Genomic DNA, 16063 nt, shown 5'->3' with positions numbered 1-16063 from the left:
TGAACAGGCTCTAAGAAGCCAGTCAGAGTCGAGAGGAAAGAGAGGGAAGATGCACTCGCAGAGACTCAGGGGCTGTCATTAAAAGGAGACAGGGAGCAGCTGGGACGGGGAGGGAACACCTCACCGCAAAGGGGGTTCAGATGTTTAATCTTTAGAGCTAGGAGAAATTGTACCAAGAATTTTAGTAATAATGAAGAGGACGACAACACAGAGAACCTTTGCTGAGGTTCTTATCTCACTGAACTTTCGGAATAATTCTCTTGTCTCTTTTATTGAAATCCCAGAATCCAGCGCATGGTAGGTGCTCAATAAACACTTGTCCAATGAATCTTAAAAGGTAGCTCTCCACTGTCAGGAATCTCCAGGTCACAGGACTGAAGTCCGAGCGGCTCAGCTCCCGTGGCCTCTTGTTTTATTACGTCACAGCATTGACCTGTCTGAAATCATCCTGTTTATTTCTTGGCTCTTTTACTGTCTGTCTGTCTCTCTCTCTGTGTCAGCTTGTAAACCCTGGGAGAGCAGAGCCTCACTCATCTTGTTAATGCTGTACTCAAAGCATCTAGAACAATGCCTTGGGCACAGGAGGTAACTGATAAGTATTCGCTGCATGAATAACAGAAGAGAACCTTTCAGGACACCTCTTCTTCCAGTGCAGCACACTGAACTGCAGAGCAGAGGGGCCGGCTGCTCACGTGCCAGTTTGGCATCTTTCTCTCTGTGCCTGTTCTCAAGGAGCATCTGCTCACTTTCTCCATCACTGACTCAACTGTTCATTTACCCAGCTAGGCTCAGTTGTGGAGCAAAGAAGAAGAGAGGTTTCTTGTTTGTTCTGTTTTCAACAAATAAACAGAGATCATCACAAAGGTGCCCAACCATCTCTATATAAAAATGGCTGTTCCACCTCACACTCGTTAGGATGGTGACTAGTAAAATAACCCAAAGGGCCAGCCCGGTGGTGTAGCGGTTAAGTTCGCGGGTTCCGCTTTGGCGGCCCGGGGTTCACTGGTTTGGATCCTGGGCTTGGACCTGTCCACTGCTCATCAAGCCGTGCTGAGGCGGTGTCCCACATACAGCAACTAGAAGGATGTACAACTATGACATACAACTATCTACTGGGGCTTTGGGGAGAAAAAAGGAAAAAAAAGAGGAGGATTGGCAACAGATGTTAGCTTAGGGCCAATCTTCCTCAAAAAAAAAAAACCCCAACAAATAGAATCTAACAAGTGTTGGCAAGGATGTGTAGAAGTTGGAAAGCTTGTGCGCTGTTGGTGGGAATGTAAACGGTGCAGCCACTGTAGAAAACAGGATGGCAGTTCCTCAAAAAATTAAAAATGGAATTACTACATGATACAACAATCTCATTTCTGGGTACATACCCAAAGAATCTCAAACAAGTCTTTGTACATCCATGTTCATAGCAGCGTTATTCACAATAGCCAAAAGGTGGGAGCAACCCAAGTGTTCATCAATGGAGGAATGGAGAAACAAAATATGTATGTATATACAAGGGAATATTATTCAGCCTTAAAAAGGAAGGAAATTCTGACACATGCCACAACATGGATAAATCTTGAGGATATTATGTTGAGTGAAATAAACCAATCACAAAAGGACAAATACTTAATCATTCCACTCATATGAGGTACCTAGAGTCGTCAAACTCATAGAGACAGAAGGTGAACCGCAGGTGCCAGGGCCTGAGAGGAGGGAGGGGTGGGGAGTTGTTGTTTAATGAGGACAGAGTTTTTCAAGATGAAAAGAGTTCTGCAGATGGTTGCATAACAGTGAGAATGTACTTAACACTACTGAACTGTACTCTTAAAATGGTTAAGATGGTAAATTTTATGTGCATTTTTTCATAATTAAAAAAAAGTAGACTGAAAAAAAGATGACGCTTGATAGCACGATATATGCTTCATTTTAAAGGATCAAGATCCTAAAGTGGATGGTTCTGTCAAGTCCATTGAAGATGCAGAGCACATACAAAGGAGTGCACCCAAAGGACCACACAGGAAGGAGCAGAGGTGAAGACCACGAAGGAACAGCTTCTGCCACGCACACCCTGTGCTGGAGATGAGGACGGGGTGAGCAGGAGCTTTTGGCTTTGGACTCCTGATGGTCAGTGTTGCAGATAACACTTCCTTGGATGGCTTTTTAATGTAATGTCTATTCTTGAGCATTTACACACATCTCTATAGAGACTCAGGACTTCGGAGCCTGCGATGTTTAGAACAGTAGGCTGACCAGATCAGGCTGTGACGGACAAGGCTGCCCTGAGGGAGGTCCCTATCACGAAGTCCCAAGGACACTCACCTGTCTACTCGAAGCTGGCAGACAATGCTGAGCGCGTCGACAGTTCCTTCTTCTTTTAGCTGTTGACAGCCAATGGACGTGGCGATGAAACACCCCGTCCTACCTATCCCCGCACTGAAAAGAAAAGACGAGGAATATCAGGTGGAGGAAAAACAGCAAAGATAAAACACACTCTTTTAAAGGGCGCTTTACGATCTGAAACAGCAGCTGCATCAACAAGAGTCGTCAGGAGCTGAGGATCACAGTCCCGGCCGTGTGCTGCGTGCACACGGCACTCCGTCTGTGGTTACAGTGGGATGAGCGGGGTGAAGGGCCACGGGTGGGAGGACCGTGAAGAAGGCACTGTAAATAGTCCACGGAGAAGACTTGGGGCCTGAATTCAGGTGAGGCGTGGGCTCTAGAAAGGAGGGAAAGACTTACACATGTCACACGTGTGAATCTGGAGGATGCAGTTGTTGAACAGGGAGAAAAGCAAAAAGTCAAAGACGGCCTCTCCCAGAGGACAGGAGACTGGTGGTGCCAGTGACTCCGCGGAGAGTTCTGGAACAAGTCTGATTTGAGGGAGGGAGAGGGGAGCTTGGTCTCAGATACACTGACGCTGAACCCCCAGGAATAACTGAAGATTCAGTTCTGTTTGGGAGAGCGATGTGTCTGGGGGCACGTATTTCCAAGTCACTGATGTGCAGGTGGCAGCGAACGGAAACTCTGTCCATCCAGGAGGGTTTGCACACTCGTCTGCTTTAGACGTACGTCACCGGCCTAACAAGCCTGTCTCTCTCTTGTTGTCTTTCTTAGCAATTTCAACCACTAATAGTCATCATGTAAATTTCTCTCAAATCTACATCCAAATTCCCTAAATTTCTCAACTCTGGATTGGCATCCCATCTCCTAGCTGGAAATCCGGATGTAACTGTTTCGCACCTGCTTCACTTCAATGTGTCTAAATTCAATGCATCTAAAACAGGATTAATTATCCTTTCCCTCAATGGTATTACCAGTCAGCCACAAGTTTTCCAGCCTAGAAATCTTGGCGCCATCTTCAACACCTCCCCCTCTCTCAACTCCCACGTCCAATCTGTCACCAGCTCTTACATTTCCACCTCTACTGAGCTTTTGGGATCCAGGCTTTCCTTCCTATAGCCTGTGCTCAAGTTTTCGACCTCTCCTTACTTCATGATTAGCAATGATCTCACGATGGTTTCCAAGCCTCAAGTCTTTTCCAAGCCTCATGATACACACAGCTGCCAGGTTCGTCTTTCTAAAACAGGGACTTGATCGTATTACTCTCTACTCAAAGACTGTAGATGCTCCCATAGTGACAGCACCATGTCAGAGCCTCATTGGTCATGACCTGGCAGCCTGTGACTGTGACCAACTTCTTACTGTGCTCCCTGTACCTTTGTGCCACTTTTTTTTTTGTGAGGAAGACTAGCTCTGAGCTAACATCCGATGCCAATCCTCCTCTTTGTTGCTGAGGAAGATTGGCCCTGGGCTAACATCCGTGCCCATCTTCCTCTACTTTATATGGGACGCCGCCACAGCATGGCTTGACAAGTGGTGTGTCGGTGCGCGCCTAGGATCTGAACCTGCAAATCCCAGGCCGCCAAAGCGGAGCACTCGCACTTAACTGCTGCACCACTGGGCCGGCCCAGCCACTTTTTAAATTTACAGGAATTATTGCCAAAAATGCCTTTTATTTTCCAATTTTCCTTTGTGTGTTAAAGATTTTCTTCAGTCAGAAATGCCCTCCCTACCACCTTTTAAAACCACAAACACTGGTCATTTTTTAAGATCCTGTTCAACATCATTCCAACTTTTAGAGGCTTTCTTCAGTCACCATGGTTTGAATTAATAGTTCCCCTCTTGGCACTCAAATAGCATTTACTTCTCATATTTGGCACTTGTGTCCTCCTGAATGTGAGTGCAGAGGAATTCAGAGGTGGAATGGGTCCTTTTTGGTTGAAGTGCCTGTAGTTTGTTTCACTGAAGAGAGAGGGTTTGAACTGCACACTGCGAATGGCAGGCATTTTGGCTCTCACGACTGAGAATATTCCATGGATGAGAAGGATATAAAGAATTGCTGCAGAACAGGATACATGATGTGCAACAGTGGGTAGACTAGCTTGTCTTGAAAAGAAAGTTCTTTTAGAGAAATAGTGGGAAATAAGACTGGGAAGATACACTGCACTCTATAAACGATCTTATATGGAAAGCTGAGAGGTCTGGTCTTCATTGTCTTCAACAGTGATACTCTTTTTTTTTTTTTGAGAATTTTGTGAAAACTATGAACTTTCACTTCCAGAAAAATTCATGTGACTTTACGTACCCAAATTTGTTCAGGTAATTTGAAGGCATTCACTCACCCCTGAGTTCATCCATAGACCCCAGGTCAAGAACTTATGGTCCAGGCAATGGGAAGCCATTGAGAAGTTCTGAGCAGGAACTCATGTGACAAAAGAGGGTTTTAGGAACATGCACGCAGTAGGCCATACTGGGGGTGGGGCATCGGGAAGTGGGGTGTGTTTGTGCAATTAGCCGACTACTTCTAAAACACACGATGAGGTCATAAGGGCCTGAACTTGGTGGTTGGGCAGGAAGGGATGATTACGGGAGACGCTTTGAAGGGAAAGCCAATCTGGTGACTGATTAGATACTGCAGCTGGAGCTGAGAGGAGGGCCAAAGATAACTGTCAACATTTGGGGTCGAGTGCCTGGAAAAAAGATGGTCTCATTCTTAGAAATAGCAATCAGAAGGGGAGCTGATTTTATAGGGGAAGTGGCCAGTTCGTTTTAGACATCCTGAGTGTTTTATGGTTTTGGGTGGAGGACAGGTCCAGCCCTAAAGCACGGCCAATTAGGCTGCTTTTCTTTGCCCCCATGCTAAGTTTAGGATCAGGCCTAGAGCTAGAAACTGGATAATGATGCCTTTGAATAAATCAGTAAACTTTATTCTTAATTAAACCACAAAGGTTCAAAATGAAGGAGGCCAAAATTATAATCTAAAATAATGTATTTTACTTATTAAAGGTTTTTGCAAAAGCCATCTTATAAGACTTATGAGGTTAAACAAAGCAAGACAAATTATTTTGAGATAGTATGGAGAATAAATGACTGGGTATGTAAATAACTTTAAAAACATTTGCTTTAGTTTGGGCCCACTACAAGGAAAACAAGGCGGGTCAGGTATCAGTTACGAGAGGAGAGCTTCAAGCTCTCCTTGCCAAGGGAATCACCTTGGGCATCTGTCTCTTTGTCAGCCTGGCCTCCAGTACCCCATGTTCTGGTAACAGCACTTGGTTTTCCTTTGGCGAACTGCCACTTGCCCATTTCCCATTTCATAAATTTACTTCCATCCATTTTTCATGAAATAACTTTTAAAATAGTTGACTGGTTTTCACTAAATTTGACATAATAAATGTTATCAAGACACAGTTCAAGTATAGTTCTGGTGCCACCTTCAAACGACAAAAAAGCCATGGATGATTTAAAAAACCTGTCATTCCTGCTGCATACGAGACTGATGAGAATAAATGAATCAATATAAGTTTCAAGGTATAGGACTGAAGAAAGTCTCCTGTTCTCAAGGTAATCGTTAGCTGAAAAGGCCCTAATAATGTCACTTTATTTCTGTAAACATCATCTTGATAAAGACTCAAATATTAGGAAGTTAACCAATTTCCATAGATATTTAATTTACCAACCAAGTCACAACCAGGAAGCAAAACCCAACTTCCACCTGCTCTATGATTTTCGAAGGACGGACAGTTGCTCAGGCAGAAAGGAAGCGCATGCCTTACCTGCAGTGGACAACCACAGGCCCTCGGCCCGAGGAAGCAAGTCTGTCTTCTTCTACATCCAGCATGAGCTGAAGAAGGGGCTGGGCACTGTCTGGAGTCTTGTGGTCGGGCCACGAGGTGTACCAGTAATGCTTCACATGTTGGGTGTGACTTCCTTGCTGAAAATAGCAACAGCCACCAAATGCCTCATTTACTTATGGAACTAAAAGTCATCCAAACCACAGTACTCAATGCCTCTATCACTCCCATCTTGCTGGCAACTTATTTCTAGGTGGAAAAAAATCTAGTAAAGTTTTCACCTCGAGAAAACTTGACTGTAAATATCCTGATGTCAAAGTTTGAGTCTTGCCTCTGTTAAATGAGAATATATATTTAACACAGAAAATGTATAGGTAACATATGCTAAATAATGTTTGTAATTTGCTAAAGAAAATTGTAGACGAAAATGTAGTCAAGAAAGACTTGGGATATAGTGTGTTTCCTACTCTTTATAAACATATTAACTGATATAAGAACACTCAATTCTATGAGTTATTCCATCATTCCAGTATTCTACACTCATCCCCAATTCCAGTTTTTAACAGCAGTGAGCAGTCCCCCAGGAGTAAAGGAGCTACAAGTGGTCCCTGATTGGAACTGCTTTGGGCGAGGAGCATCGTCTCAACCCTGCGCGCGGCTTGGGGCCTGGCGTGGACCAGGCCCCGGAGGACAGGAGTTGACAAACAGGTGTGGGTCAGTGCGTCCTTCCCTGAACTTCCCACTAAAACCGCCAGTGCTACTCTGCTCTGCTCCTTCTCTGTGGTGATTCCGCCCCAGCAGTGAGCTCGAGACGGGATGGGAGTCTATGGGACGACTGTTCTCCAGAAGCAAAAACAATACCATGGCAACGTTCCTTGGCATCTGCTGCCCATGATCAAAATAAGATAAGGTTTCTATGATGTAAACTTGTTTGGGGAAAGTCCCTATAAATTACTGTAACTCCGAGTTTGGGAAGATCTCATCAACGCCTTGGGCTTGCCTCCCACGGCCACCCACAGGGCAGATTTCTCCTTCAGTTTCCAGGCCTCACTTAAAGCTGCTGAGACCAAAGTGACATTAAAAAGAAAAAAAAAATCATGGTAAAATCTCCAGCGCAAGCCTTTAGTTAAAGGTGTTCAGAAGGTTAAATCAGAGATTTTTTAAAATGTAAATTAGGTCATAAAATCCTACTTAGTGAATTTCCCTAATGTCTACTTACACTAATTTGATTATTCCACACACTGACCGGAGCTGACAACAAAGAAATGCAGGAAGGAATGGTTACAGTTTCTCTTTGATCTTGACATTCTTTAACTTATTTACATTCACTCTGCAGCACTTACTAGGATAAAAATTTCCAAGTGGAAATGGACTCCTCAATGTCATCTACTTTGTAGCCAGCTGTAGCCACGTGCTCTTACCTTTAAGACAAGGTTTCGAACGGTGTAGCTGTCACATTCATTTACGCTGGCGACCAGAACCTCGACTTTCCCGTATATGCCCCTCTTTTCTGGCCAGTAGAGCACGCATTTCTGGGGAAGGGGAAAGAGGAACAAGGCACATAGTGATGGTTCTCGCTGGCCTTGGAGTGCTTTTCATTCAAGCATCTCAAGAGTTTTTATTTAATTAATTTTTAAAAATTACATGTCAATTTTATAATACTGTAAATGTACTTAAACCACTGAAACACTGTCCATTTTAAACAGGTGGCTTTTATGCTATGTAAATTATATCTCAATCACTTGGTTTTTTAACAAGGTATCAATTGTTACCTACGCATGTCAAACACTCGCTACTAATCCCATAAAAAAAAAAATTAAGGCAAAATTTCCCAAAACCCCACAGAGAAATTAAATAGAAAGAGCTATTTAAAAACTTAATTAAAGAATTAAGATCCAAATAGTAGAATTTACCCTGTGATGACTAGAAATAGAGGAACGTTCTCTCATGATGATTGAGGCAAGCCACTTTGTCCTGCTCCTTCAGATGAAAGCGTCTAACAAGAGCATCTGCGATGCGCCAGATGCCACTGCAGGAAGTTTCCCTTGTATGTGAGGCAGATGTACTGACCGTTAATACACCTGTGGTGTTATACTTTCCAGAACCAATGGCCTTTTCACCCACGGGGTCCATTGAAATCAATGTACAACAAAATTATTTAAAAATATTTTTATACTGGATCCTCTTTGAAGGGTTTAATAAGAGTAATGCTAACTATATTGCAAATAAGGCAATTTAATATGATAGTTAAGGTGCAGGCTTTGGGTTCAGAGAGCCTGGGTCCAAATTTTGGTTCCACTACTTATTAGCTGTGAATCCATAAGCAAGATACTTTATCTCTCTGGTCTCAGTTTCCTCAAGATTTAATACATGGAAAGCACTTAAGAGAAAGTCAGCACTCAAATATGTTGTTATTATCATTGTTGTTGTTATATTTTACATCTACTGAGTGATGGAATAGATTTTTGATCTAAAGTCATTAGATCATTGCTTAATTATGCATTAGATCATGCATTAAACATTATTATTATTATATCCTAGCTACATTATTAAAAGAAAACCACAAAATGAGATTCAAGCATATACATAAGCCTATGTTATTTACTATTTTGTCTTTTAAACAATTGCAAAAGAACTATTAATTTCTACCACATACTTTAATGATTAAGAATGTAAAGTGTGAAAGGTATTGCTTTATTTTGATGCCCAGGGAAGCATGTAATTTTAGAAACATTGTTTAAATAGAACTTGTTATTTTCTTCCAAACACACACATACATTTATAGAGAAATTCTTTCACTTGTTGCCTTCACTTGGGACATTTTAGGACTCAGGACACTTGTTTCTTCACATCTATGTCAAAGGCATACAACCACTCTTAAAATATAAGTACTTATAGATTCAAGAGAGCAGCAAAAGACCCACGGAACCACAGCACTGAAGGAAGAGACACGCAGAGGATCAGACATGCACCTCAGGGCTCATCACACCAAGTAACAGCCACCCACACACAGGAGCCCCAAGGACATCACTCCGCCCGGTGGAATCACTGTTTCTTCCATCCGTTACAATAAAAACACGTTTGCATCCTCTAGTTCTGGTCCTTTTCCAAACAAAGTAAATCATTCACCTCTATTTACACACCACCCCTACCCCCAAGACTGTCAGGCAATCAGGCTAAAGGCTTACTCTAGCTGACATAACGCTAACATTAAGAAAAGAAACCCTTTAAAAATAGAGCAATTTATTTCCCTCCTCATTTACGAGCTGTCAAATGTCTAAAATTTCCCCAGTTTGTTAAAGATAATCATACTAACCAATTTGCCTGGTTTCTTTCAATGGAGCATCAATTATTTCGCTGCAAGACCAGAGCCATTGTGTATCTTAAGACTCAGGCCTCCCAGATGAATCCAAGAAGAGTGACGAAGACTCTTGAGAAAGGTTATTGCACAAAGAAAGAGGCATGCAGCGGTCCAGCAGTCCAGCACACATGCCCCGATTGCTCAGGATCAGACCTGCGCAGCAGGCCCCTCTGTGGGAAGGTGGCTCTCAAAACCCGTAGGAAAAGCTAGGAGGCAGGAGCTCGCAGCCTGCACCCTGCCTGTCGACAGCGCTTGAACAGGCTCGTGCACCTTCTTGATAAAGGGAAGTGTTGCTCGCTTCTCTCCCAAGCTTGCCGGGGACCTCTTGAATGTTTTTCTTGACTCTTTACCAAAAATGCAGTTGGCAGCCGGCTCTCAGTAGACAATGCAGTGTGACTTGTTCATTCGAACAACCCTTAATTAGCATCGAATCTCCTTTCTGAGACACAATGGCTTATTTTTACACGCTGAATACATTTTTCCCCCTTTTAGGAGAGTGTAGAAAAAGAGACCAGATAACTGTGGTGCTTTTGAATACCAGGTGGGGGAGAGCCGCAAATGGAGTTGTTTCTAGGAGCACAAGCTCATGCTCAAATGATTTTCCTGAACTGCTTTTTAGGTTCTTTATTGCGGTGCTAACAATGATATGAAGGAGGCAGAAACCACAAGGAAGGAAAATGCTCTCTTACAGATAATATAGTGAAGCCACACTAACTGTAGGTAATTCAAAAGAGCATGCTATCTAGCAGAATATAACCCCAAATCATCACTCTTCTTCTGCTAGCCTTTCAGTAAAATTATCTATTAATTATGAATTCCAAGAATTCATAATTTGGAGGAGAAAGAGCTTTTCAGAGTGTCATGTGTCTCTTGTGCAAGCAAGTAATCAGCAAACCCTGGCGGTAAAGATTCTGGACATCAACCATTTCTCCACAATCAGTGCGTGACGGCAAGAGTGGAAGGCAGTCGAAAGCAACACAAACTCATACTTTTTTCTTTGACCTTCCCTGTCGCCTCCACCACGTGAGGGCTGCTTGTGTATAAAGAAGTTTATAGCTTAGTTGCCTGACAAAAAATCTATTTTTAAGTTACTTTCTTTTTAAATTCTATACATTTAAAATCAAAGAGAATTTGCTTTTCAAGCTAAAGACATGTATCATCACATGGGATGTGGCTCTAAATAAACAGAGAAGAGGGTCAGCTTCATCTGGGTTCCATTAGTATCTGAGAGGACAGAATGGGGCAGACTGTCCATGGTTATTATTATTGCTGTTACTGTTATTCCTGGTGTTCCAGCTAAATATTGCTAACATAGGTGCAGCAATTTAGTATTAAAAGTACCTTCATTAATCCCTTCATTAATCCCCGACATGTCAGTAATCCCTTCCACAGTCACTGAAGTAAGGTAGAGCAGGTAATTGAAAATGATTGATAATAATAATAATAACTATTACTATTATTTTACAGCAGAGGAAACTGAAGCTCAGGGCCTTTGGTAGGGGTCTCTGCAAAAATTCCCTTGGGGGTTAGGACCCTCTGAGCAAAAGCACTTTATTAATTAAACTTTCTGTCTTTGATTTCTGCAGTCTCGTAGCCAACGCCCTCCCTTCCCTCTGGGAAGAAAGCTGAGCACACCCTCTGTCCCCTCTCTTACCGAGCCCAGCACTTCGGCTGCTGTCTGCTGAACTGTATGCTCACTCACTGGTATTTATATCCAAACCTCTTTACGGCAGTTGTACTTGTTATTGAAGCCTAATAACTGAATTAAGGTTTACATGAATCAATAGAACATTAGTGTGAAAAGAAAAAAAGTTGTTCTGAAGTAATTGCACAAGTTGAATAAGTTTTTCATTAGAAAAGGAGTGAATCAGGAAAGAAAACTGCAGTCAAATCAGGTTCAGTGGACCGTCGTAGACATTAGAGCAGAGTCTGGAGATCTAGACAGGACTCTGCGTTCATGTTGTTTACAAACTTTCTGTGTTCTCTCATTTTAAAGAAACTGAAAGGGGAAATTTTAAGTATAAACGGCACTATTTACACAAGCTCTGTGATCTGGGACTTCAGCCTCAGACCAATACTCAAAAAAACCCCCAAAAGACTGAGTCCTATAATAAAATAATGAACAAATTTTAACATGAACAAATGTACATGTTTTAAGATAAAAAAAAACTTTAGTTTTTGTGTGTGTGTCATTCCCCACTCTGACTTTTTTTGGTTAACTGTGTTAACTTCTAACTACAGTTAGAAGTGAAGAGGCTAAAGCAATTGAGTATAACCTAGCAGATTCGAAGTTCAGGTGCCAGGACCCTGGGAATAGAAGCGTGTTTGAAAGGAGGTGGGTGTTTTGCTTGGGGCTGTCAGCCTCTGAGTTTCTGGCCGCCCTTACTTGCTCCGGCAGCATAACTGTCAAAGCCCTGGTCAGGCGGGAAATGGGACCAGGCTGAGTGCCGTTGCTGGGCAGTGCTGGGCTGCTGCCTCTCTAGACATTAACTGTCTCATTCTGGTCCTCCAGGAAGTCAGGGGTCTCCACTGTCTGAATGCCAGGTTGGCCTCCAATATCACCCTCCCTGACCTGGTCGGGACAGACGCCCCGGATATGGGACTTGGTTTGCTCCTGTCCTCTCGTTCTTGGTACAGGGCACGAATCCCTTGTCCCGCCTAGGGCACTACTCCCTGCCTTTCTCAAATCCAAATCCCATCTACTACCACCAATTGTGTTCCTGATAGACAAATGACATGACGTCACTTTACTCCAAAACACCATTAGTGGCTCCCTGCTACCCATATAATGAAGCCCAGAGGGTTTTTTTTTTTTTTAGCATAGTCCTACATTCTTCCCCACAGTTTAACACTCCAGCCTCATCTCCCTCACTCCACCGAGCTGCACGTGCTAAAGCCACACCAACCGCTCCCCTCACCTGTGCCGTGTGGTTCGAGTGTGCTTTCTAGCTGTCGCGTTGCCTGGATTATGCTCCCGCGTGTACCCACTTACTCTACAGGGCCCTGCTGAGAAGCTCAAAGGCACCATATGAGCTATTTGGCCAAATAAATGTAACCAAAATCAATCTTTTCTATAATTTTATCAGAGAAAGGAAGGGAATGAAAGAAGAAAAAATTTAAAATACGATTTCTTTATTTGCTTTTTTCAGGTTAAACTGTTTGCAAAGTGCTGAATAGGTCAATGAGCAAAATGGGGTTTATAAGTATTGAAGTCACATAGCTTAGCTTGGATGAGAGATTCATGTAAATACCGATGAAGAACATGGCCGTGTTACACACTCGAGAGAAGTCTTCTGTTAGGCCAAATCACCAAGTGACTCTCACTTCATGAAAGACAAATCTGGTGTCCGACTGCTCTCTGAGGCTGACAGTGGGTGGCTCGCCTTCTACTGTCCTGTGTCCTTACTTGGCCTGTTATTAAGTTGTGGCAATGACTAAGTGCATGGGCTTTGGAATTGAACAAACCTGGATGAAAATTTGGACTCCATCGCTCATTAATTTTGAGGTTTTAGGCAAATGGTTTAACCTCTCTGACCTTCAGGTTTCACATCCGTAATGTAGGGAGAGTAAAACCTACTTTGTAGAGTAAGAGTGAAAATTAGCTGAACTTATGGATGAACTATGCTTAGCACATACATTCAATAAATGGTTGTGGGTAGAAAGCATCTTCCACAGTAAGAAGAATGTGATCATTTACAGCTCCTTCCCAAGTCCTCAGACTGCACCGGAGGCTGCTCACCGCCCCTCCCATCCCTTTCCAGGAAAGGAGGGAAGTGTGCAAATGCTTCTTGACATTTTTGGACCCATCTAACTCCAGCTTTGCAGGTTTTGGACACTATATCTTCTCTAGCAATGCAATAGTTCATGTAAAAAAGTTTGAACACTGTGTTTTCAACGTTATTTCTTTCAAGAGAGATTCCCTTCTTCCTGAGATTTATCTAAATGAAGGAACTCAGATTTACCAGCAATAAAATCTCCTCTCTTTTCTTCCAATATAAGATAACTGACTTTTCAGCTCTATTTTTGAATTTTTTTGTTTATTCTCATTTTATAAAAAGTGAGTATGAGAATATTGGGATTATTAAATAAGAGCTGGCAGTTATTCATTTATTTATTTATTAGAAAGGTTCATGAAAATATAAAGCCTGGGAATTTCTAAAGATAACTCCACCTTCGTACTTTTTTGGAGGAAATGATTTTTGTCTATTCCAAACAATGACGCTTAACACAATTGAAAGTTGGCACATTCTTGGTAAACAGCATTTTCCGGGCAGTGTGAAGTCTACTGTGTATTTCTTTTGACCCAGACTTCTCAGTATCATTTTGATCTGTAAAACGTCACAGTTCCCTCTGTAGTATTATATTTACATCTTGGGAGAGTCTGGTCAGAAATAAATTTTTTTTTTTTAATAATTTTATTTATTCATTTTTTCCCCCAAAGCCCCAGTAGAGAGTTGTATGTCATAGTTGCACATCCTTCTAGTTGCTGTACGTGGGACGCGGCCTCAGCATGGCCAGAGAAGCGGTGCGTCGGTGCGCGCCCGGGATCCGAACCCGGGCCGCCAGCAGCGGAGCGCGCACACTTAACCGCTAAGCCACGGGGCCGGCCCTAAATTTTTATCTTAATTCAATGAGTAATAAATAATAAAAAATGTCAAAGTCTTTATCGCAATATTTGGGATTATGACTGGCTAAAGGAAAATATAATAGCAAATTACACATAGAAAACACGTAACATAGTATATTTGACTTTGATATTTCCAGAAGATATATCCTAGACATTTAAAAAGACAAGAGGCTAAAAATGGTAAGAAAAAAACCAATATCTCTCCAACTTCTGAACTATGCAGCCGAAAAGGAAAATAAAAACTTCAATCACCCTTTAGTGTGGGCATTATTTTTTTAAAAAAATTCTAGCTCTCGGTAGATGCACTTGGCTTCTCCACGGAGAGTGTGAATTCTGAGAATAGTGCCAAGAGGTCAGCTCCAAGGATGGTGCACTTGAGCAGGAAAGAATGGGATGGACTCTTCCTCTGCAGACTCAGAACGGAGAGTTCCAAGCATCGTCAGTGCACCAGCTCAGCACACCACTTGGAAGTACACATTTATCTCTCACAGCAGTTCTGTTAGAATGACAGCCTTGGTCTTGGGGACAGAGGAGAAGAATTACTGTCTCTTGGGGCTTTGGCATATTCGCCAATTGCTCATATCATCCCCATTGGACTTTTTTAAATATGTCACATGCCACTCAACCTCTAGGCAATGCTTTCCGACTAACCAACAATCAACCTCTTCTCTGTCCTGATGAAACCTTGGTTCAAGAACAAGTTAAAGTACTAAAGGCGTATTTCTGACTTTTTCTGTAAAGGAGAACAAATACATCGCAAGATTCAAGGATTGACATGCTCAAGGCAACAAAAATTATAATTTAGCTGACACAGTTACTACATCCTATTCTGTAATCCTTGTGAGATATGGTTCCACATGTGCTCTGCCGAGTGTTAGTCCTTAATAGATATGCAACGCTGACGAGTAACTAATGTTTTCTGTGGATAATACAATTTATTTGTTTCAAAACGTTTACATAATTAGATAAATTACAGTGCCTTTTCTGTGTTGATTTTATACGATTTTGTTTTTGATAGAAGGACAGATAGAATTAGTAAGGGTATGAATGTGCTTTGAGAAAACACAGACATCGTGGCAATCTATTTAGAAAACTGTAACTCAAAGCAAAGCAGGCAGGAGGAATGCATTTCACTCAGGTCAGGGAGATGCTGCTACACCCTGCATGAGCTCCGGCTGTCAGTCATTTTCCTGCATCCCTTTGTAGGGATTATTCTGTTGATTTTTGGCCTCTATTGCTGCTCTTGAGAAGCCACTTGTTAGTCACTCTGGCTGTTAAAATCGTCTCTGTGGTGTTTTCCAGTTCCACAGACATGTCCAGTTGTGGATTTATTGTTACTCACCCAGCTGGGATTTATTGTGCTTTTCAAATCTGAGAGCTCATGTCTTTCATCAGTTTTGGGAAATCCCAGCCACTAATTCCTCAAACATTACTTCTCTTTTTACATTCTCCTTTTTCATCTACTAAAAGAGCCACCAGACATATATTGGATGTTTAAATAGTGTCCTCTGTGTGTCTTAAATTCTCTTTCATATTTTTGGTCATTTTGATCTTCTAGCTAATGTCCTTAGTTTTATTTTTTAATCAGGTAATTATTTATTCAGCTGTGTCCAGCCTGCTGTTAAACCTGTCTAAATGAGGTGTTTTTTTTCATTTTAATGTCTATATAATATTTATTTCTAGGACTCGGGTTTGTTTTTAAATCTTCCTAGTCTTTTTTTTTTTTTTTTTTTTTTGTGAGGAAGATCAGCCTTGAGCTAACATCCGTGCTAATCCTCCTCTTTTTGCTGAGGAAGACCGGCTCTGAGCTAACATCTATTGCCAATCCTCCTCCTTTTTTTCCCCCAAAGCCCCAGTAGATAGTTGTATGTCATAGTTGCACATCCCTGTAGTTGCTGTATGTGGGACGTGGCCTCAGCATGGCCAGAGAAGCGGTGCCTTGGTGCG

At 42.1% G+C, this 16063-nt stretch overlaps 1 protein-coding gene across 1 annotated transcript in view; it reads right to left on the bottom strand.

Moving 5' to 3' along the window:
- Window positions 1–16063, bottom strand: part of PTPRR (protein tyrosine phosphatase receptor type R) — a gene marked incomplete at its 5' end in the record, with an annotated part of 201775 nt that overhangs the window by 13049 nt on the left and 172663 nt on the right. The window contains 3 exons of the mRNA XM_014786722.2: window positions 2314–2427; window positions 6111–6268; window positions 7550–7660. Coding sequence (XP_014642208.2) covers window positions 2314–2427; window positions 6111–6268; window positions 7550–7660 — 383 coding nt within the window. The remainder of the gene's footprint in view (window positions 1–2313; window positions 2428–6110; window positions 6269–7549; window positions 7661–16063) is intronic.

Source organism: Ceratotherium simum, chromosome 17 (genome assembly GCF_057802395.1).
Source record: "Ceratotherium simum simum isolate JZ-2026a chromosome 17, ASM5780239v1, whole genome shotgun sequence".
Lineage (NCBI taxonomy): Eukaryota > Metazoa > Chordata > Mammalia > Perissodactyla > Rhinocerotidae > Ceratotherium > Ceratotherium simum.
Note: the sequence above shows the minus strand (reverse complement) of the source record. Positions and strands in the feature narration are given on the sequence as shown.